Source organism: Somniosus microcephalus, chromosome 33 (assembly GCF_052327205.1).
Source record: "Somniosus microcephalus isolate GS21.2 chromosome 33, FLI_Smic_1.0, whole genome shotgun sequence".
In the NCBI taxonomy this organism is placed as follows: Eukaryota; Metazoa; Chordata; class Chondrichthyes; order Squaliformes; family Somniosidae; genus Somniosus; species Somniosus microcephalus.
The window spans coordinates 36,085,781-36,108,934 of NC_141019.1; the positions used below are offsets into that span (position 1 = coordinate 36,085,781).

Sequence of the window (23,154 nt, forward strand, 5' to 3'; positions counted from 1 at the left end):
ACGACGGGCCGAAGGGCCTCTTTCGGTGCTGTATCAGTCTATGGCTCCTGAAATAAGCATAAATCAGCCCAAATTCGACACCGAGCCACATCAGGAGATAATAGGACAGGTGCTTGCTCAAAGAGGTAGATTTTAAGGAGCTTCTTGAAGGAGGGGAGGTTTAGGGAGGGGGAATTCCAGAGCTCAGGGCCAAGGCGGCTGAAGGCACTATTTCGAAGAGGAGCAGGGCGGGGGGGGGGGGGGGAAGCTCTCCCCGATGTCCTGGGGCCAGTATTTATCCCTCAGCCATCATTTAAAAAAAAACGGATGAGCTGGTCATTTATCACGTTGCTGTCTGTGGGAGCTTGCTGTGCGCAAATTAGCTACATTACAACAGTGACCACACTTCATTGGCTGTGTGAAGGGCTTTGACACGGCCCGAGGTGGTGAAAGGCGCCAGAGAAATAAAGAGTCTCTTTCTCTCTTTGGACACCTCTGCGAGGTTTCCCCCGGTTGGTCACCTCCTTGGAAAGCTGAAGATCTTCCATTTTTTTTCCCCACCCGGTCCTCCGGCGCCATGGATCAGTCCGGTACGGCTCCTCCTCCTCCTGCTGCGCGCCGGTCTCCTCTGGGGAATCGAGCGCCGCAGCGGTCAGAACATAAAAACATAGAAAAATAGGAGCAGGAGTCGGCCATTCGGCCCTTCGAGCCTGCTCCGCCATTCAATATGATCGTGGCTGATCCTCTATCTCAATACCATATTCCCGCTCTCTCCCCATACCCCTTGATGCCTTGTGTCCAGAAATCTATCTCCTTCTTAAATATATTCAGTGACTTGGCCTCCACAGCCTTCTGTGGTAGAGAATTCCACAGGTTCACCACCCTCTGAGTCAAGAAATTTCTCCTCATCTCAGTCATAAATGTCCTAACCCGTATCCTGAGACTGTGACCCCTCATTCTGGATCCCCCCAGCCAGGGGAAACATCCTCCCTGCATTCAGTCTGTCTAGCCCTGTCAGAATTTTATACGTTTCAATGAGATCCCCTCTCATTCTTCTAAACTCTAGTGAATACAGGCCTAGTCGACCCGATCTCTCCTCATACGACAGTCCTGCCATCCCAGGAGTCAGTCTGGTGAACCTTCGCTGCAATCCCTCCATGGCAAGTATATCCTTTCTTAGGTAAGGAGACCAAAACTGCACACAGTACTCCGGATGTGGTCTCACCAAGGCCCTGTACAACTGTAGTTAGACGTCCTTGCTCCTGTACTCGAATCCTCTTGCAATGAAGGCCAACATACCATTTGCCTTCCTAACTGCTTGCTGCACCTGCATGTTTGCTTTCAGTGACTGGTGTACAAGGACACCTTTGTACATCAACATTTCCCAATCTATCACCATTTAGATAATACTCTGCCTTTCTGTTTTCCCTACCGAAGTGGATAACTTCACATTTATCCACGGTATACTGCACCTGCCATGTATTTGCCCACTCACTCAACTTGCTGAAATCGCCCTGAAGCTTCACAGAAATCACAGAAACCCACACAGTGCAGATAGAGGCCATTTCGGCCCATCGAGCCTGCACCGACACATATCCCACCCTATCCCTGTAACCCCACGTATTTAATCCCCCTAACACTAAGGGTCAATTTTTATCATAGCCAATCAACCTAACCCGCACATCTTTGGACTGTGGGAGGAAACCGGAGCACCCGGAGGAAACCCACGCAAACACGGGGAGAATGTGCAAACTCCACACAGACAGTCGCCCGAGGCCGGATTCGAACCCGGGTCCCTGGCGCTGTGAGGCAACAGTGCTAACCACTATGCCACCGTGCTGCCCTTGGCGTCCTCCACATAACTCACAATCCCACCTAGTTTCGTGTCGTCGGCAAACTTGGAAATATTACATTTGGTTCCTTCCTCCAAATCATTGATGTAGATTGTGAATAGCTGGGGCCCCCAAGCACCGAACCGAACGCAGCGGCACTCCATTCAGGAGCAGGCCCGGGTCTGGCATAAAACTGCGGTGCGCCAGACTGTGTCCCATTGTGTAGAGTTTCCCCATTGTCGGCTTGGGTTGTGGATTCCAGCTCTTCACTTCCAGTTGAGTGTGTTTGATCCGAGGCCAGCAGTAACACATCGAGGAATTTTAATAGCTTTAAGAGGCCAGATTTGGGACCGCTCCACTTCCTTTCGTTTGAATCACTTGCTGAACAGCTTGACATAAAGTGCGGTACTGTACAAAGATTTTCCGAGAACTGTCTCTCGGCGCACAGCTCTCCCAGGCCGGGGCAAAGGGGAGCTATTCTGTGCGGTAGAAGGCAGGGTCCCAGAGGGATCACAACTCGGGGCCATCAATAGAAGACGGTCACTAATAAATCCAATAGGTGATTCAGGAGAAGCTTCTTTACTCGGAGAGCGGTGAGAATGTGGAACTCATCGAATTACACGAAATAAATAGCACAGAAACCGGCCAAGCAGCCCAACCAGTCCGTGCCGGTGTGGATGCTCCACACGAGCCTCCTCCCATCCTTCCTCAACTCGCTCGATCCCCATATCCTTCGATTCCTTTCTCCCTCGTGTGTTTATCCAGCTTCCCCCTTAAATACATCTGTGCTATTCACCTCCACCACTCCCTGTGGGAGCGAGTTCCACATTCTCACCACTCTCTGGGGAAAGAAGTTTCTCCTGAATTCCCCATTGGATTTATTAGTGACTGTCTTATATTGATGGCCCCTAGTTCTGGTCTCCCCCATGAGTGGAAACATCTTCTCTACCTCTACCCTATCGAACCCCCTTCATAATTTTAAAGACCTCGATCAGGTCACCCCTCAGCCTTCTCTTTTCGAGAGAAAAAAGAGCCCCAGCCTGTTCAGTCTTTCCTGATAGTTATAAACCTCTCAGTTCTGGTGTCATACTCGTCAATCTTTTATTCACCTTCTCCAGTGCCTTTCTATCCTTTGTATAATATGGAGACCAGAACTGTGCACAGTGCTCCAAGTGTGGTCTAACCAAGGTATATGGAGACCAGAACTGTGCACAGTGCACCAAGTGTGGTCTAACCAAGGTATACGGAGACCAGAACTGTACACAGTGCTCCAAGTGTGGTCTAACCAAGGTATATGGAGACCAGAACTGTGCACAGTGCTCCAAGTGTGGTCCAACCAAGGTATATGGAGACCAGAACTGTGCACAGTGCTCCAAGTGTGGTCTAACCAAGGTATATGGAGACCAGAACTGTGCATGGTGCTCCAAGTGTGGTCTAACCAAGGTATATGGAGACCAGAACTGTGCACGGTGCTCCAAGTGTGGTCTAACCAAGGTATATGGAGACCAGAACTGTGCACGGTGCTCCAAGTGTGGTCTAACCAAGGTATATGGAGACCAGAACTGTGCACAGTGCTCCACGTGTGGTCTAACCAAGGTATATGGAGACCAGAACTGTGCACAGTGCTCCCAGTGTGGTCTAACCAAGGTATATGGAGACCAGAACTGTGCACGGTGCTCCAAGTGTGGTCTAACCAAGGTATATGGAGACCAGAACTGTGCACGGTGCTCCAAGTGTGGTCTAACCAAGGTATATGGAGACCAGAACTGTGCACAGTGCTCCAAGTGTGGTCTAACCAAGGTATAAGGAGACCAGAACTGTGCACAGTGCTCCAAGTGTGGTCTAACCAAGGTATACGGAGACCAGAACTGTGCACGGTGCTCCAAGTGTGGTCTAACCAAGGTATATGGAGACCAGAACTGTGCACAGTGCTCCAAGTGTGGTCTAACCAAGGTATATGGAGACCAGAACTGTGCACGGTGCTCCAAGTGTCGTCTAACCAAGGTTTGATACAAGTTTAGCGTAACTCCTCGACATTTCAATTCTACCACAGGGAGTGGTTGAGGCAAATAGCGCAGATGCCTTTAAGGGGGAAGCTGGATAAACACACGAGGGAGAAAGGAAGAGAAGGATACGGTGATAGGGTGAGATGAGTAAGGATGGGAGGAGGCTCGAGTGAAACGTAAATGCCGGCTGGGCCGAATAGCCTGTAAATTCTATGCAAGCTCAACCACGCCACTAAGCAACTTAGTTCTGCTGGTCAAGGCGCAAGACTAAACTGGAAGACATAGACGCAAAATCGACTCCCCACCCCGACTGAAAATAGCGCACAGGGGGGAAGCTGAACACTTGCGCTGTTGACCAAGTCCCCTCGGCACCAGGAAGGCGAGATTAAAGTTGAGTCACTCGCTGCGAACACCCCGCCCCCCGCCACCACCGCCCGCTGAAACCTTCCTGCATCTTACCTGGCGTCGATCCACAGGATGCGCCGCTCCAGATAGTCGACGGTCAGTCCGTTGGGCCAGCCCCCGGCCCCCAGCTCCTTGTGAATGGTGCGCCGTCCCACCCCACTCATCGAGGCGGCTTCGATCCGCGGCAAGCTTGCGTCCCAGTCCGTCCAGAATAGGATCCTGCCGGTCGGAAGGAAAGGAGACCCCATTTCAGAGCAAAGCAGGTGGATATAAGAGACAGAGACAGGAGCAGGAGTAGGCCACTTGGCCCCTTCAATAAGATCATGGCTGATCTTGGGCTCAAAGCTACTTCCCTGCCCGCTCCCCATAACCCTTCACGCCCATATCTTGCAAAAATCTGTCTATCTCCACGTTAAATATATTCAATGACCCAGCCTCCACGGCTCTCTGGGGCAGAGAATTCCACAGATTTACGACCCTCAGAAGAAATTCCTCCTCATCTCAGTTCTAAAAGGGCGACCCTTTATTCTGAAACTGTCCCCCCCGCCCCGAGCTCTAGATTCCCCCACGAGGGGAAACATCCTCTCGGCATCTACCCTGTCGAGCCCCCTCAGTATCTTGTATGTTTCAACAAGATCACCTCTCATTCTTCTAAACTCCAATGAGTATAGGCCCAACCTGCTCAACCTTTCCTCATAAGTCAACCCCCTCGTCTCAGGAATCAACCGAGTGAACCTTCTCTGAACCGCCTCCAATGCAAGTATATCCTTCCTTAAATAAGGAGACAAAAACTGCAGGCAATAATCTAGGGCATTTTTAAGGCACATTTAGATGTTCAGGAGGTGGTTCTTCTCCCAGGGAGTAGCGGAGGGGTGGACGCAGACTCGCTGAATTCCTTCGGGCGAGAGCGGGACCGGTTTCTGGCAGGGGGTTGGGCATCACCTCTATCAGATTGTAGGTGCTGCAGAGAATTCAGGGCCAGAGTGATCTCCCGGGCTAGTTTCCATCGCTTAGGTGGGACTTTGCCAGATTCCTCCCCCCACACCACGAATTATCCGGGGGGGTTTTTAAGTCCGGTTTTGCGCCTTTCCCAGGAGATCGCATGGTTTTGGGTGGGGTGGAGCGTATAAACAAGGTATCGCAATTGTGAGCGATAGACCGCATGGACCAGAGGGTGTGGTCTGTCATTGTTCGTATCGCCGAGGAACAGTAGGAGGCCATTCAGCCCCCCTCGAGCCTGTTACATTAGGAACAGGAGGAGGTCATTCAGTCCCCCTCGAGCCTGTTACATTAGGAACAGGAGGAGGTCATTCAGCCCCCCTCGAGCCTGTTACATTAGGAACAGTAGGAGGCCATTCAGCCCCCCTCGAGCCTGTTACACTAGGAACAGGAGGAGGTCATTCAGTCCCCCTCGAGCCTGTTACATTAGGAACAGGAGGAGGTCATTCAGCCCCCCTCGAGCCTGTTACATTAGGAACAGTAGGAGGCCATTCAGCCCCCCTCGAGCCTGTTACATTAGGAACAGGAGGAGGTCATTCAGTCCCCCTCGAGCCTGTTACATTAGGCACAGGAGGAGGCCATTCAGCCCCCTCGAGCCTGTTAAATTAGGAACAGGAGGAGGCCGTTCAGCCGCTCGAGCCTATTACATTAGGAACAGGAGGAGGCCATTCAGCCTCCCTCGATCCTGTTATATTAGGAACAGGAGAAGGCCATTCAGCCCCCCTCGAGCCTGTTACACTCAGAACAGGAGGAGTCCATTCAGCCCCTCTTGAGCCTGTTACATTAGGAACAGGAGGAGGCCATTCAGCCCCCTCGAGCCTGTTATGCAGGAACAGGAGGAGGCCATTCAGCTCCCCTTGAGCCTGTTCTGCCATTCAATTAGATCAGGGCTAATCTGTCTCTTAACTCCATCTGCCCGCCTTGGTTCCTTAACCCTCAATACTCTACCCGCCCCGCACAACAAAAATCTATCGATCTCAGTTTTGAAAGCTCCAATCGACCCCCAGTCTCCACAGCTTTTTGAGAGGGGGGGGGGGGGGGCGGGCGGGTTCCAGATTACCCTTTGTGTGAAGAAGTGCTCCCTGACATCACCCCTGAACGGCCTGGCTCTAATTTTAAGGTTCTGCCCCCTTGTTCTGGACTCCCCCCACCAGAGGAAATAGTTTCTATCAACCCTATCGAATCCTTTAACCGTCTGAAACACCTCGATCAGATCAACCCCTTAATCTTCTACACTCGAGGGAACACAAGCCTAGTCTGTGCAACCTGTCCTCGTGATTTAACCCCTCATAGCCACCGGGGTATCGTTCTGGTGAATCTGCACTGCTCCCTCTCCGAGGCCAATATATCCTTCCTGAGGTGAGGGGCCCGGAATTGAACGCAGCGACTCCAGACAGGGTCTGACCAGAGCTCTGTACAACTGTTTAGGGGAGATTTAATAGAGGTGTTGAAAATCAGGAGGGGTTTTGATAAGAGTAGAGAGGGAGAAACTGTTTCCAGTGGCAGGAGGGTCGGTAACCAGAGGACACAGATTGAAGATAATCAGCAAAAGAACCAGAGGGGGAGATGAGGAGAATGTTTTTACGCAGCGAGTTGTTGTGATCTGGAACGCGCTGCCTGAAAGGGCGGTGGGAGCAGATTCAATAGTAACTTTCAAAAGGGAATTGGATAAACGTAGAAGATAGGAGCAGGAGTAGGCCATTCGGCCCCTCGAGCCTGCTCCGCCATTTAATGAGATCATGGCTGATCATCCAAATTCAGTACCCTGTCCCTGCCTTCTCCCCATATCCCTTGATCCCTTTAGCCTTAAGAAATATATCTAACTCCTTCTTGAATATATTTAATGAATTGGCCTCAACTGCCTTGTGTGGTAAAGAATTCCACAGGTTCACCACTCTCTGGGTGAAGAAATTCCTCCTCATCTCAGTCCTAAATGGCTTACCCCTTATCCTTAGACTGTGACCCCTGGTTCTGGGGGGGGAGTGGGACTAATTGGAGAGCTCGTTCAAAGAGCCGGCACAGGCACGATGGGCCGAATGGCCGCCTTCTGTGCTGTGTGATTCTATTATTTGCTGTCTTCTGACTTATTATTCATCAATAATTTAATAATTCTACTGAAAACTATACAGCTAGGGCATTCAGAGTCACACTTCTCTTGAAGATACAAAACAATATTGAAATGCTGGGGAGCTGAAGCCTCAAACAGCTCCAATCTGCCAAAGGTCACGGCCAGGCAGCAATTAGACTCTGACTGACCTCGGGCTGTGTTTACTTAACCACGGACAGCCTCCGGGGCCTTAAAGGGAGATGCAACTCGATCACGCTATGACCCGCAGACGGCATTAACTCTGCCAGTCGCGTGCGTTACCGACCCATCTCTGGGATCCAGCGCGATGGCGCGCGGGTGCTCAATGTCGCCAGCGATCAGGGTGGTCCGCATCGAGCCGTCCAGTTTCGCCACCTCGATCTGATCCAAGTTGCTCTCCACCCAGTAGATGTTGCCGGCAATCCAGTCGACAGCCAGCCCCTCGGGCGTGGCCAGCCCGTACTGCACAACCACCTCGACACTACTGAGCGCTGTAGCAGGAGAGAGAGAGAGAGAGAGGAGAGAAACAAGTCATTAGAATATCAAAACAACTCGCATGGATACAGCGTCATTTTAACGTAGCAAAACGTCGCCAGAGCACTTCACAGGAGCGGCACACTGTCGCAGGGGCAGTACTGAGGGAGCGCCGCACCGTCGGAGGGGGCAGTACTGAGGGAGCGCCGCACTGTCGGAGGAGCGGTACTGAGGGAGCGCCGCACCGTCGGAGGGGGCAGTACTGAGGGAGCGCCGCACCGTCGGGGGGGGCAGTACTGAGGGAGCGCCGCACCGTCGGGGGGGGGGGGCAGTACTGAGGGAGCGCCGCACTGTTGGAGGGGCGGTACTGAGGGAGCGCCGCACCGTCGGAGGGGGCAGTACTGAGGGAGCGCCGCACCGTCGGGGGGGGGGCAGTACTGAGGGAGCGCCGCACTGTTGGAGGGGCAGTACTGAGGGAGCGCCGCACCGTCGGAGGGACGGTACTGAGTGAGCGGCGCACTGTCGGAGGGGCAGTACCGAGGGAGCGCCGCACTTTTGGAGGGGCAGTACCGAGGGAGCGCCGCACTGTCGGCGGGGCAACAAGTATTTATATAGCGCCTTTAACGTAGCACAACGTCCCAAGGCGCTGCACAGGAATATTTTAAGACAAAAAATCTGACACCGAGCCACACAAGGAGATATTAGGAACAGGTGACCAAAAGCTTGGTCAAAGAGGTAGGTTTTAAGGAGCCTCTTAATGGAGGAGAGAGAGAGGCGGAGTGGTTTAGGGAGGGAATTCCAGAGCTTAGTGGCCCAGGAGGCTGAAGGCACGGCCGCCAGGGATGGTCCTTCACAATTTTGTTCAGTATATTCAAGAGGTCGATAGATTTTTGGACACTGAGGGAAGCAAGGTGACATAAATCGTGCCATTCATGTAGAAAATGACTTAGAAAATATACTGGGCGGCCTGCTGGTGGCGCTGTCCAGGGAGAGTATAAATACTCGGGCACGGGCCCAGCTTGCGCAGGGACATTTTGTAAACAGGAACTAGTGAAGGATAACTAGACTTCCATGTTGTGAAACAGTCGATTAAAGCCTCGTTTAGTACTCGGACCAAGTGCCTAGTATTTTTCTTACATCACAAGGGATATGGGGACAGTGCAGGAGAAGTGGAGATCAGCCATAATTTTATTGAATGGCGGAGCAGGCCATACGGCCTACTCCTGCTCCTATTTCTAATGTTACGTTCTGATTGTTAAGCGCGCGCGAAACAGAAAATAAATAAATAAATCGGACAACGGAGGCCGCCGTACCGAACACGTTTGTGTCAGGATTCAGCACAAAGAATGGGAACTTGGTTCAATCTCGCCGTAAAATTTCAATAGCAGGAAGGGCTTGACTAACCTCGCGATGAAACGCCCTTCCCTCCGATGGACTGCTCGCCCGACCGCCCTTCCATTTTCCACGGCAGATCTGCAGAAAGATGCCAAAGTGCAACAGCACGTCGGAAATGCCCTGTAACCACGCCACCGTAAAGTACCGAAGACAATTTAATTTTTAAACCATCCCCAAATAATGGCAGTCACCTGGGCTTTACGCCAGAGATCTCGGGGGGCTAAAAACCAACGATGTTTAGAAAAATAGGAGGAGTCGGCCTTTCGAGCCTGCTCCGCCATTCAGTATGATCATGGCTGATCCTCTATCTCAATACCATATTCCCCCTCTCTCCCCATACCCCTTGATGCCTTGTGTCCAGAAATCTATCGATCTCCTTCTTAAATATATTCAGTGACTTGGCCTCCACAGCCTTCTGTGGTAGAGAATTCCACAGGTTCACCACCCTCTGAGTGAAGAAATTCCTCCTCATCTCAGTCCTAAATGTCCTACCCCGTATCCTGAGACTGTGACCCCTCGTTCTAGACGCCCCCAGCCAGGGGAAACATCCTCCCTGCATCCAGTCTGTCTAGCCCTGTCAGAATTTTATACGTTTCAATGAGATCCCCTCTCATTCTTCTAAACTCTAGTGAATACAGGCCCTGTCGACCCAATCTCTCCTCATACACGACAGTCCTGCCATCCCAGGAATCAGTCTGGTGAACCTTCGCTGCACTCCCTCCATGGCAAGTATATCCTTTCTTAGGTAAGGAGACCAAAACTGCACACAGTACTCCAGGTGTGGTCTCACCAAGGCCCTGTATAACTGTAGTAAGACATCCTTGCTCCTGTACTCAAATCCTCTTGCAATGAAGCCCAACATAACATTTGCCTTCCTAACTGCTTGCTGCACCTGCATGTTTGCTTTCAGTGACTGGTGTACAAGGACACCCAGGTCCCTCTGTACATCAACATTTCCCAATCTATCACCATTTAAATAATACTCTGCCTTTCTGTTTTTCCTACCCAAGTGGATAACTTCACATTTATCCACTTAATACTGTTTCCGAAACATTGTTTGTGCCACAGTATTAAAATGAGGAAGCGCTTCCACCCAGTCGATACAGGACATCTTAAGCACGTGCCTCCCCTCACTCCAACGGCAGTCACACGCCGAACCAATTCATCTCCCATTACATCGAATTTACAGCACAGAACACAGGCCATTCGGCCCACGTGGTCTGTGTCTTCTCCCTCATGTGTTCATGCTCCACACAAACCTCCGTCCATCCTTACAATGAAGGGGCAGGAAAAGGCCAGCCACGTTCACGGCTGGTGCATCGGGACCAGACACAGCCCGAACCGCCCAGCCGCGTCATCTCCTGGGGGAGAGGAACAAGCCAGGGCCAATACAGGGAAAACACGCGACAAAGTTCCTCTCCAACCTCCCCCAGGCGAGTGAAACTAAGCCCGCAGATCAAAGAGCTCATCGGGCAAAGGACAAAAAACATTGAAGTTAATGAAAACAAAGGCACCAATTCAGCCTGATGTCCCTCGGATACAAAACTGATCAGAACCCAGAGTTTAATCCAAATCGTTAGCATTCGCTGGAGTGTAAAGACCACGGTTATAGACAGAGACGGGGGAGAGAGGGGCAGGGGAGAGAGAGGGGGGGGGAGAGACAGAGAGGGGGGGGAGAGACAGAGAGGGGGGAGAGACAGAGAGGGGGGAGAGACAGAGAGGGGGGAGAGACAGAGGGGGGGGAGAGACAGAGAGGGGGGGAGAGACAGAGAGGGGGGGAGAGACAGAGAGGGGGGAGAGAGACAGAGAGGGGGGAGAGAGACAGAGAGGGGGGGAGAGAGACAGAGAGGGGGGGAGAGAGACAGAGAGGGGGGGAGAGAGACAGAGAGGGGGGAGAGAGACAGAGAGGGGGGAGAGAGACAGAGAGGGGGGAGAGAGACAGAGAGGGGGGAGAGAGACAGAGAGGGGGGAGAGAGACAGAGAGGGGGGAGAGAGACAGAGAGGGGGGAGAGAGACAGAGAGGGGGGAGAGAGACAGAGAGGGGGGAGAGAGACACAGAGGGGGGGGAGAGACAGAGAGGGGGGGGAGAGACAGAGAGGGGGGAGAGGCAGAGAGGGGGGGGAGAGACAGAGAGGGGGGGAGAGACAGAGAGGGGGGGAGAGACAGAGAGGGGGGGAGAGACAGAGAGGGGGGGAGAGACAGAGAGGGGGGGAGAGACAGAGAGGGGGGGAGAGACAGAGAGGGGGGGAGAGAGACAGAGAGGGGGGGAGAGAGACAGAGAGGGGGGGGAGAGAGACAGAGAGGGGGGGGAGAGAGACAGAGAGGGGGGGGAGAGAGACAGAGAGGGGGGGAGAGAGACAGAGAGGAGGGGGGAGAGAGACAGAGAGGGGGGAGAGAGACAGAGAGGGGGGGAGAGAGACAGAGAGGGGGGGAGAGAGACAGAGAGGGGGGGAGAGAGACAGAGAGGGGGGGAGAGAGACAGAGAGGGGGGGAGAGAGACAGAGAGGGGGGAGAGAGACAGAGAGGGGGGGAGAGAGACAGAGAGGGGGGGAGAGAGACAGAGAGGGGGGGAGAGAGACAGAGAGGGGGGGAGAGAGACAGAGAGGGGGGGAGAGAGACAGAGAGGGGGGGAGAGAGACAGAGAGGGGGGGAGAGAGACAGAGAGGGGGGGAGAGAGACAGAGAGGGGGGGAGAGAGACAGAGAGGGGGGGAGAGAGACAGAGAGGGGGGGAGAGAGACAGAGAGGGGGGGGAGAGACAGAGAGGGGGGGAGAGACAGAGAGGGGGGGGAGAGACAGAGAGCGAGAGCCAGACAGACTAAACGAGTTACCTCCACTCTCTGACAGCTTCCCCCGATATATCTTGTCCTCCACCACGTCAGTCCAGTACAGGGAGCTCTGGTTAAGGTGGAAATCCAGCGCGATGGTATTCCTCAGACCCGGAACAAGCACGCTGTAGTCGCCTTTGCGCAGGTCGATGCGCCGAATCTCGTGCCGATTGGAAAAGATAATGAACGGCTTAAAAGGATCTAAAAAAAAAAAACAAGTTATATCGAGCATTGGTTAGACCACACTTGGACCACTTTGCACATTTCTGCTCTCCATATAAATGATAGAGGCGATGCCATAACATTTACTGTCGGAGGGGCAGCACTGGTGGTGCGCCGCACTGTCGGGAGGGGCGGTACTGAGGGAGCGCCGCACTGTCGGGAGGGGCGGGTACCGAGAGAGCGCCGCACTGTCGAAGGGGCGGGTACTGAGGGAGCGCCGCACTGTCGGGAGGGGCGGGTACCGAGAGAGCGCCGCACTGTCGGAGGGGCGGTACTGAGGGAGCGCCGCACTGTCGAAGGGGCAGTACTGAGGGAGCGCCGCACTGTCGAAGGGGCAGTACTGAGGGAGCGCCGCACTGTCGGAGGGGCACTACTGGTGGTGCGCCGCACTGTCGGAGGGGCGGTACTGAGGGAGCGCCGCACTGTCGGGAAGGGCGTTACTGAGGGAGCGCCGCACCGTCGAAGGGGCGGTACTGAGGGAGCGCCGCACCGTCGGAGGGGCGGTACTGAGGGAGCGCCGCACTGTCGAAGGGGCGGTACTGAGGGAGCGCCGCACTGTCGGAGGGGCAGTACTGAGGGAGCGCTGCACTGTCGGAGGGGCGGTACTGAGGGAGCGCCGCACTGTCGGAGGGGCGGTACTGAGGGAGCGCCGCACTGTCGGAGGGGCGGTACGGAGGGAGCGCCGCACTGTCGGAGGGGCGGTACGGAGGGAGCGCCGCACTGTCGGAGGGGCGGTACTGAGGGAACGCCGCACCGTCGGAGGGACAGTAGTGAGGGAGCGCCGCACTGTCGGAGGGGCGGTACTGAGGGAGCGCTGCACTGTCGGAGGGGCAGTACTGAGGGAGCGCCGCACTGTCGGAGGGGCAGTACTGAGGGAGCGCCGCACTGTCGGAGGGGGACGTAAAAGATCTGAAGGCCACTATTGCGAAGAGGAGCAGGGAAATTCTGTCTGGTGTCCTGGGGCCAATATTTATCCCTCAACCAACAGGATAAAAAAAGAACCCGGACGATCTGGTCATTATCTCATTGCTGTTTGCGGGAGCTTGCTGCCGCGTTTCCAACATTACAGCAGCGACTCCACTTCAAAAAAAAAAGAGGGACTTTAGCGAAGCGGGTCGGGACTTCCCGAGGTTGTGACAGCATAAATGCCAGTCCCTAATCCGGTCGCGCAATGGCCGGGGTCAACGTCACCTGAACTGGAGCAGCTCTTCCCGTCGGGCATCAACATCCAGCCGTCGTAGCAGGAGCACTTGACGATGGTCTTGAACTGCTCGCAGCGCTGGCTGCATTTGAGGTGCTTGGCGCAGTAGCTCTGAATCTGGCACTTCTTCTTGTCCAGCCTCAGCTCCATCCCAAGTGGGCAGGAGCAGACGATGCCCTCGCCGGGGGCCACCGTGCAGTTGTGACTGCAGCCTCCGTTGTTCAAGGAGCACTGGTCTGTGCGTGGAGAGAGGGAGGAGAGGGAGATTAGTACGGCACAGTTTGAAACACCCACAGCAAGTCAGGAGTGCGATGGAACACTCTCCACTTGCCTGGATGAGTGCAGCTCCGACAACACTCGAGAAGCTCGACACCATCCAGGACAAAGCAGCCCCGCTTGATCGGCACCCCATCCACCACCTTAAACATTCACTCCCTCCACCACCGGCGCACCGTGGCTGCAGTGTGCACCATCGACAAGATGCACTGCAGCAACTCGCCAAGGCTTCTTCGGCAGCACCTCCCAAACCCGCGACCTCCACCGCCTAGAAGGACAAGGGCAGCAGGCGCACGGGAACACCACCACCTCCAAGTTCGACTCCCAAGTCTCACACCATCCTGACTTGGAAATATATTGGCCGTTCCTTCATCGTCGCCGAGTCGAAATCCTGGAACTCCCTCCCTAACAGCGCTGTGGGAGCACCTTCACCACACGGGACTCCTCAGATAATGAAACCGTCCATGCCCACATGCAACAAGACCTGGACGATATTCAGGCTTGGGCTGATAAGTGGCAGGTAACATTCGCACCACACAAGTGCCAGGCAATGACTATCTCCGACAAGCGAGCATCTAATCACTGCCCCTTGACATTCAATGACATTACCATCACCGGATCCCCCACCTGAGGAGCTTTTTCCCTTAGTAGAGGGGTCAATAACTAGGGGGCATAGATTCAAGGTAAAGGGCGGGAGGTTTAGAGGGGATTTGAGAAAGAACTTTTTCACCCAGAGGGTGGTTGGAGTCTGGAACTCACTGCCTGAAAGGGTTGTGGAGGCAGGAACCCTCACAACATTTAAGAAGCATTTGGATGAGCACTTGAAATGCCATAGCATACAAGGCTATGGACCAAATGCTGGAATATGGGATTAGATCAGACAGGGCTTGATGGCCGGCGCGGACACGATGGGCCGAAGGGCCTCTATCCGTGCTCTATAACTCTAACTCTATGACTGCAGCGGTTCAAGGCGGCGGCTCACCACCACCTTCTCAAGGGGCGACTAGGGATGGGCAATAAAGGCTAGCCTTGTCCGCGACGCCCACATCCCATAAAAACAAAATAAAAATAAAAACACATCTGCGCCCGTGGCTGTCAGTAAATACAGACGTGCAAATGGTCTGCTGACCTTCATTGCAAGGGCTAACATAACACCTGGCTGCCTAATTGCTTGCTGTACCTGCAATGAGATTACCTCTGTTCAACACACCCCTTTAATGAAAAAGAAAGACTGGACAGAAGGTGGCACATGGAGTACAACGTGGACAAGTGTGCAATTATCCACCTTGGTCGGAAGAACAGAGAAACAATGTAAGATTTGGATCACAGGTCACACACAGATTACCCAAAGGGTCTTAGGAGTCGTAAAGCTTTTTTTTATTAAAGAGCTATAGTTTAAAAGCATAATCAGATATTACATGTGGTTTAAGCGAAGTTTAATAGACATACAACCCATGACAAGGGGGTTAGAGTATAAAAGCAGGGAAGTCCTGCTATAACTGTACAGGGCGTTGGTGAGACCACACCTGGAGTACTGCGTACAGTTTTGGTCTCCTTATTTAAGGAAGGATATACTTGCATTGGAAAAAGTTCAGAGACGATTCACTAGGTTAATTCCAGAGATGAGGGGGTTTGACTAATGAGGAAAGGTTGAGCAGGTTGGGCCTATACTCATTGGAAGCTCTAGTACGATTTGGACAGGTTGGGTGATTGGGCAGATGCAATATAATGTGCACAACTGGAGGTTATCCAGTTTGATGGCAGAAACAGGAAGGCAGATTATTATCTGAACGGCAATGGATTGGGAAAAGGGGAAGTGCAACGAGACCTGGGTGTCCTTGTGCACCAGACGCTGAAGGTAAGCATGCAGGTGCAGCAGGCGGTTAAGGCAGCAAATGGTACGTTGGCCTTCATAGCGAGAGGATTCGAGTACAGGAACAAGGATGTCTTGCTGCAGTTGTACAGGGCCTTGGTGAGACCACACCTTGAGTATTGTGTGCAGTTTTGGTCGCCTTATCTGAGGAAGGATGTTCTTGCCATGGAGGGAGTGCAGCGAAGATTCACCAGGCTGATGCCTGGGATGGCAGGAATGACGTATGGAGAGAGATTGGGTCAATTAGGCTTATATTCTACAGTTTAGAAGAATGAGAGGGGACCTCATTGAAACTTATAAAATTCTAACAGGACTAGACAGACTAGATGCAGGAAGGATGTTCCCGATGGCGGGGGAGTCCAGAACCAGGGGTCACAGTCTAAGTATAAGGGGTAAGCCATTTAGGACTGAGATGAGGAGGAATTTCTTCACCCAGAGAGTGGTGAACCTGTGGAATTCTCTACCACAGAAGGCAGTTGACTGTGACCCCTGGTTCTGGACTCCCCCGCCATCGGGAACATCCTTCCTGCATCTAGTCTGTCTAGTCCTGTTAGAATTTTATAAGTTTCAATGAGATCCCCTCTCATTCTTCTAAATTCTAGCGAATATAAGCCCAATCGACCCAATCTCTCCTCATACGTCATTCCTGCCATCCCAGGTATCAGTCTGGTGAATCTTCGCTGCACTCCCTCCATGGCAAGAACATCCTTCCTCAGATAAGGCGACCAAAACTGCACACAATACTCAAGGTGTGGTCTCACCAAGGCCCTGTACAACTGCTCCTGTACTTGAATCCTCTCGCTACGAAGGCCAACATACCATTTGCCTTCTTAACCGCCTGCTGCAGGGACCAGCAAGGCGAGGAGGAGCCCGGTATAAAAACCGGCGCAAGCAGCGAGGCCCGCCCAGTTCCAGGGCCCAGCGAGGCGAGGAGGAGCCCGGTATAAAAACCGGCGCAAGCAGTGAGGCCCGACCAGTTCCAGGGCCCAGCGAGGCGAGGAGGAGCCCGGTATAAAAACCGGCGCAAGCAGCGAGGCCCGACCAGTTCCAGGGACCAGCGAGGCGAGGAGGAGCCCGGTATAAAAACCGGCGCAAGCAGCGAGGCCCGACCAGTTCGGAGCAGGGAGCAGCGAGGTGAGCCCGGTATAAAAACCGGCGCAAGCAGCGAGGCCCGACCAGTTCCAGGGCCCAGTGAGGCGAGGAGGAGCCCGGTATAAAAACCGGCGCGAGCAGCGAGGCCCGACCAGTTCGGAGCAGGGAGCAGCGAGGCGGAGCCCGGTATAAAAACCGGCGCAAGCAGCGAGGCCCGACCAGTTCGGAGCAGGGAGCAGCGAGGTGAGCCCGGTATAAAAACCGGCGCAAGCAGCGAGGCTTACCAACTCAGCAGCGGGGAGAGAGGTCAAAAGTAATCAGAGTGTGACGTCACCAGGGAGCAGGTAAGTGATTGGCTGGTGAGTATTTCTCTTTTTTAAACTTTAACTCTGTAGTTTATAGTTACTAAGGTCTTTTCTAGTGTACCAGGGACTGTTAGTAGACTATACAAGCGCCTTAGAGATATCTTTAAATAGTGATAGTGAATTAATTTAAATTAATTAAAGGGTAAGTCATGCCAGGAGAGCCCAGCCCCGTGTTATGCTCCTCTTGCTCCATGTGGGAATTCAGGGACACTGCCGGTGCCCCTGATGACCACGTGTGCCGGAAATGCATCCAGCTGCGGCTACTAGCAGACCGCATTGAGGCGCTAGAGCTGCGGGTGGATGGGTTGTGGAGCATTCACGATGCTGAGAGGGTCGTGGATAACACGTTTAGTAAGTTGGTCACACCGCAGGTAAGGGCTGCACAGGAAAAAAGGAAATGGGTGACCACCAGGCGGAGCAATAGAAGCAGGCAGGTAGTGCAGGAGACCCCTGTGACCATTCCCCTCTCAAACAGGTATACCGATTTGGATACTGTTGAGGGGGATGACTCACCAGGGGAAGGCAGCAGCAGCCAACTTCCTGGCACTGGGGGTGCTCCTGCTGCCCAGGAAGGGAGGAAAAAGAGTGGGAGAGCAATAGTGGTAGGGGATTCTATAGTAAGGGGAACAGATAGGCGTTTCTGTGGCCGTAGACGTGAATCCAGGATGGTTTGTTGCCTCCCTGGTGCCAGGGTCAAGGATGTCACTGAGCGGCTGCAGGGCATTCTGGAGGGGGAGGGTGAGCAGCCACAGGTCGTGGTCCACATTGGTACCAACGACATAGGTAAAAAGAGGGATGAGGTCCTGCAGCAAGAATTTAGGGAGCTAGGTGGAAGATTAAAGAGCAGGACCTCAAAGGTTGTAATCTCTGGATTACTCCCGGTGCCACGTGCTAGTGAGTATAGGAATAGGAAGATAGAACAGATGAATGCGTGGCTAAAGGGATGGTGCAGGAGGGAGGGCTTTAGTTTCCTGGATCACTGGGTCTGCTTCTGGGAAAGGTGGGACTTGTACAAGTCGGACGGTTTACACCTGAAGCAGAGGGGGACCAATATCCTTGCGGGGAGGTTTGCTAGCACTGCTGGGGGGGGTTTAAACTAACTTGGCAGGGGGATGGGATACAGAGTGGAACGATAGTAGGGGGTGATTTACAGCCAAATACGGAGGAAAAAACAAGTCAGCTGGGAAGGCAGAGCAAATATGTGAAGGCAAAAGGGAATATGGCAAGGCTGGAAGGCATTTATTTTAATGCAAGGAGTCTTGCAAATAAGGTGGATGAACTGAAGTTGTTGTTGAACACATGGGAGTACGATATTGTTGCTATCACGGAGACATGGTTGAGGGAGGGTCAGGACTGGCAGCTCAATATTCCGGGGTATAGAATCTTCAGGCGAGACAGAGGGGGGTGTAAAAGGGGAGGGGGTGTTGCAATATTAATTAAGGAATCAATTACTGCTGTAAGGAGGGATGATATATTAGCGGGTTCCTCTAATGAGGCCATATGGGTAGAACTTAAAAGCCAAAAGGGGGCAAGCACTTTGCTGGGAGTGTACTATAGGCCCCCAAACAGTCAGGGGGAGATAGAGGAACAGATATGTAGGCAAATCTCAGAGAAGTGCGAAAATAATAGGGTAATAATAGTGGGGGATTTCAACTTCCCCAATATTAATTGGGATAGTCAGAGTGTGAAAGGCTTAGAGGGTGCAGAATTCTTAAAGTGCATCCAGGAGAGCTTTTTGAGCCAACATGTAGAAAGTCCTACAAGAGAGGGGGCGGTACTGGACCTAATTCTAGGGAATGTAGCCGGGCAAGTGGTGGAAGTGTCAGTAGGAGAGCATTTTGGCGACAGTGACCATAATTCGGTGAGATTTAAGGTGGTCGTGGAAAAAGACAAAGGCGGCCCGGAAATAAGGGTTCTAAATTGGGGGAAGTCCGATTTTAATATGATAAGGCAGGATCTGGCCAAAGTGGACTGGGAGCAGCTACTTATAGGAAAATCCACATCAAAGCAGTGGGAGACTTTCAGAAGGGAAATAGAGAGAGTACAACGCCAACATGTTCCTGTAAAGGTCAAGGGTGGGACCAACAAGCAAAGGGAACCTTGGATGACAAGGGATCTACAAAAATGCATTAGGAAAAAAAGGGGGGCTTTTGGCAGTTACAAAAGACTAAAGACAGAAGAAGCCCTAGAGGAGTATAAAAAGTGCAGGGGCATACTTAAAAAAGGAATTAGGAGGGCGAGGAGGGGCCATGAAATAACACTGGCGAGCAAAATAAAGGAAAATCCTAAGATGTTTTATAAGTATATTAAGGGCAAGAGGATAACCAGGGAAAGGGTAGGGCCCATTAGGGACCAAAGTGGCAATCTGTGTGTAGAGCCAGATGATGTAGGCGGGGTTTTAAATGAATTTTTTGCATCTGTGTTCACTATGGAGAAAGACGATGTAGACATAGAAATCGGGCAAGGGGACTGTGACATACTTGAACATATTAGCATCGAGAGGGAGGAGGTACTAGCGGTTTTAGCAGGCCAAAAAGTGGATAAATCCCCAGGCCCGGACGAGATGTATCCCAGGCTGTTGTGTGAGGCAAAGGAGGAGATTGCAGGGGCTCTGACACAAATTTTCAGAACCTCTCTGGCCACAGGGGATGTACCAGAGGACTGGAGAACAGCTAACGTAGTACCATTATTCAAGAAGGGTAGCAGGGATAAACCAGGGAATTACAGGCCAGTGAGCCTAACATCTGTGGTAGGGAAATTATTGGAAAAAATTCTGAGGGACAAAATTAGTCTCCACTTGGAGAGGCCAGGATTAATCGGGGATAGTCAGCATGGCTTTGTCAAGGGTAAATCATGTCTGACCAATCTGATTGAATTTTTCGAGGGGGTGACTAGGGGGTTGGATGAGGGAAATGCTGTGGATGTGGTTTACATGGACTTCAGTAAAGCTTTTGACAAAGTCCCGCATAGGAGACTGGTCAAGAAGGTAAGAGCCCATGGGATCCAGGGTGCCTTGGCACGTTGGATCCTAAACTGGCTGAGTGGCAGGAGGCAGAGGGTGATGGTCGAAGGTTGCTTTTGTGACTGGTACCTCAGGGATCGGTGCTGGGGCCCTTGCTGTTTGTGATCTACATAAATGATTTGGATGAGAATGTAAAAGGTATGATGAGTAAGTTCGCAGATGACACGAAAATTGGTGGGGTGGTAAATTGCGAGGAGGAAAGCCTCAGGCTACAGGACGATATAAACGGGTTGGTCAGATGGGCGGAAAAGTGGCAAATGGAATTTAACCCTGAAAAGTGCAAGGTGATGCATTTTGGACGGACAAATAAGGCAAGGGAATACACAATGAGTGGTAGGACCCTAGGAAGTACAGAGGGTCAGAGGGACCTTGGTGTACATGTACATAGATCCCTGAAGGCAGCGGAACAGGTAGATAAGGTGGTTAAAAAGGCATATGGGATACTTATATTCTATGCCTTGGCTAATGAAGGCAAGAGCAGGGAGGTTATGATGGAGCTGTACAAAACGCTGGTGAGGCCACAGCTGGAGTACTGTGTGCAGTTCTGGTCGCCTCACTATAGGAAGGATGTGATTGCTTTGGAGAGGGTGCAAAGAAGATTCACCAGGATGTTACCTGGGATGGAGCACCTCAGCTATGAAGAAAGACTAAACAGGCTGGGGTTGTTTTCCTTGGAGCAAAGAAGGCTGAGGGGGGACCTGATTGAGGTGTACAAAATGATGAGGGGCATAGATAGGGTAGATAAAGAGGAACTTTTCCCCTTAGTAGGGGGGTCAATAACAAGGGGGCATAGATTCAAGGTAAGGGGCAGGAGGTTTAGAGGGGATTTGAGGAAGAACTTTTTCACCCAGAGGGTGGTTGGAATCTGGAACTCACTGCCTGAAAGGGTGGTAGAGGCAGGAACCCTCATAACATTCAAGAAGCATTTGGATGAGCACTTGAAATGCCATTGCATACAAGGCTATGGACCAAATGCTGGAAAATGGGATTAGACTGGACAGGGATTGATGGTCGGCGCAGACACGATGGGCCTCTTTCTGTGCTGTATAACTCTATGCTTACCTTATAGAAACATTTACATTCTGTTTTTAGGTGTCTCGCTAATTTATTCTCAATTCTTTTTTCTCTTTCCTTGTCAATCGCTTGGTCCTCCTTTGCCGAATTCTAAAATCCTCAGGCTTACTACTCTTTTTGGCAACATTATAAGCCTCTTCCTTTGATCCAATACTATCTTTAACATCCCTTGTTAGCCACGGTTGGACCACTTTTCCAGTGGGGGTTTTTGTGCCTTAAAGGAATGTAAATTTGCTGTAAATTAATGTATTAATAAATGTATAGAGTGGCGGAGCAGGCTCGAGTGGCCTACTCCGGCTCCTATTGCTTATGTTCGCATGAGAACGAACACCTTAAAAAAAATAAACCCCCACCCCTGCGGATCCCAGAAATCCTCAGCAATCTATAAAGATAACACTTTATGTAAATGGCCAAGTAATGGAAGAGTGCAAGACGGTTGACGAGCTTGCTGATTGAGGTTGGCTGTGCTTTGTTAAGTAATCATCATAATCAGCTATTGCTGCTGTCTGAGCCAAGAGAAGCTCGCATAAATCAAGGATACTCTGGCAGTTCGACAGTTCTCACGTTGGCAAAAGAACCAGAGGAAGGGGGCGGGGTGGGGAGGAGGGGAAAGTTGTTTTTTTTTAAACGCAGCGAGTTGTTGTGATCTGGAACGCGCTGCCTGAAAGGGCGGTGGGAGCAGATTCAATAGTAACTTTCAAAAGGGGGATTGGATAAATACTTGAAGGGGAAAAATTCACAGGGCTACGGGGGAAAGAGCGGAGGGAGAGTGTGGGACTAATTGGAGAGCTCGTTCAAAGAGCCAGCACAGGCACGATGGACCAAATGGCCTCCTCCTCCTGTATTATTCGATGAACTGTGGGTGCATCCAGGACAGGAGATTGTTGGATGAGGAGTGTGTGGCGAGGGGTGAAGGGCCATCGTCAAGGCTTGAGCACAAAAACTCGAGGCTGGGAGCGCCGCACTGTCGGAGGGGCAGTACTGAGGGAGCGCCGCACTGTCGGAGGGGCAGTACTGAGGGAGCGCCGCACTGTCGGAGGGGCAGTACTGAGGGAGTGCCGCACTGTCGGAGGGGCAGTGCTGAGGGAGCGCCGCACTGTCGGAGGGGCGGTGCTGAGGGAGCGCCGCACTGTCGGAGGGGCGGTGCTGAGGGAGCGCCGCACTGTCGGAGGGGCGGTACTGAGGGAGCGCCGCACTGTCGGAGGGGCGGTACTGAGGGAGCGCCGCACTGTCCTAGGTGCCGTCTTTCAGATGAAACGTTAAACCGAGGCTCCGTCTGCCCTCAGGTGGATGCAAGAGTTCCACGGCCACTATTTCGAAGAAGAGCAGGGGGGAGTTCTCCCCGGTGTCCTGGCACCAATATTTATCACTCAATCAACATCACTAAAAAAAAAATTATCTGAGTCATTTATCACATTGTTCTTTGTGGGAGCTTGCTGTGCGCAAATTGGCCTCCGCGTTTCCTACATTACAACAGTGACCACACTTCAAAAAAAGTACTGCATTGGCTGTGAATCGCTTTGGGACGTCCTGAGGTGGTGAAAGGTGGCTGGAGAAATGAGAGCTGTTTCTTTCCCTTTAAGGAGACATTAGGAGGTGACCAAATGCTTGGTTTAAGGAGGGGCTTAGAGGAGGAGAGAGAGAGGCGGAGAGGTTTAGGGAGGGAATTCCAGAGCTCGGGGCCCAGGCGGCTGAAGGCACGGCCGCCAATGGTGGAGCGGTGGAAATCGGGGGGGATGAGCAATAGGCCAGAATTAGAGGAGCGCAGAGATCTCGGAAGGGTTGTAGGGGGCTGGAGGAGGTTACAGAGATAGGGAGGGTTGTAGGGGCTGGAGGAGGTTACAGAGATAGGGAGGGTTGTAGGGGCTGGAGGAGGTTACAGAGATAGGGAGGGTTGTAGGGGCTGGAGGAGGTTACAGAGATAGGGAGGGTTGTAGGGGCTGGAGGAGGTTACAGAGATAGGGAGGGTTGTAGGGGGCTGGAGGAGGTTACAGAGATAGGGAGGGTTTTAGGGGGCTGGAGGAGGT

At 52.5% G+C, this 23,154-nt stretch overlaps 1 protein-coding gene across 1 annotated transcript in view; it reads right to left on the reverse strand.

Moving 5' to 3' along the window:
- The window catches only part of LOC147097166 (prolow-density lipoprotein receptor-related protein 1-like), a 325,180-nt gene that overhangs the window by 181,999 nt on the left and 120,027 nt on the right, over positions 1-23,154 (reverse strand). The window contains 5 exon segments of the mRNA XM_085972535.1: positions 4,277-4,441; positions 7,594-7,798; positions 9,186-9,254; positions 12,006-12,203; positions 13,416-13,661. Coding sequence (XP_085828661.1) covers positions 4,277-4,441; positions 7,594-7,798; positions 9,186-9,254; positions 12,006-12,203; positions 13,416-13,661 — 883 coding nt within the window.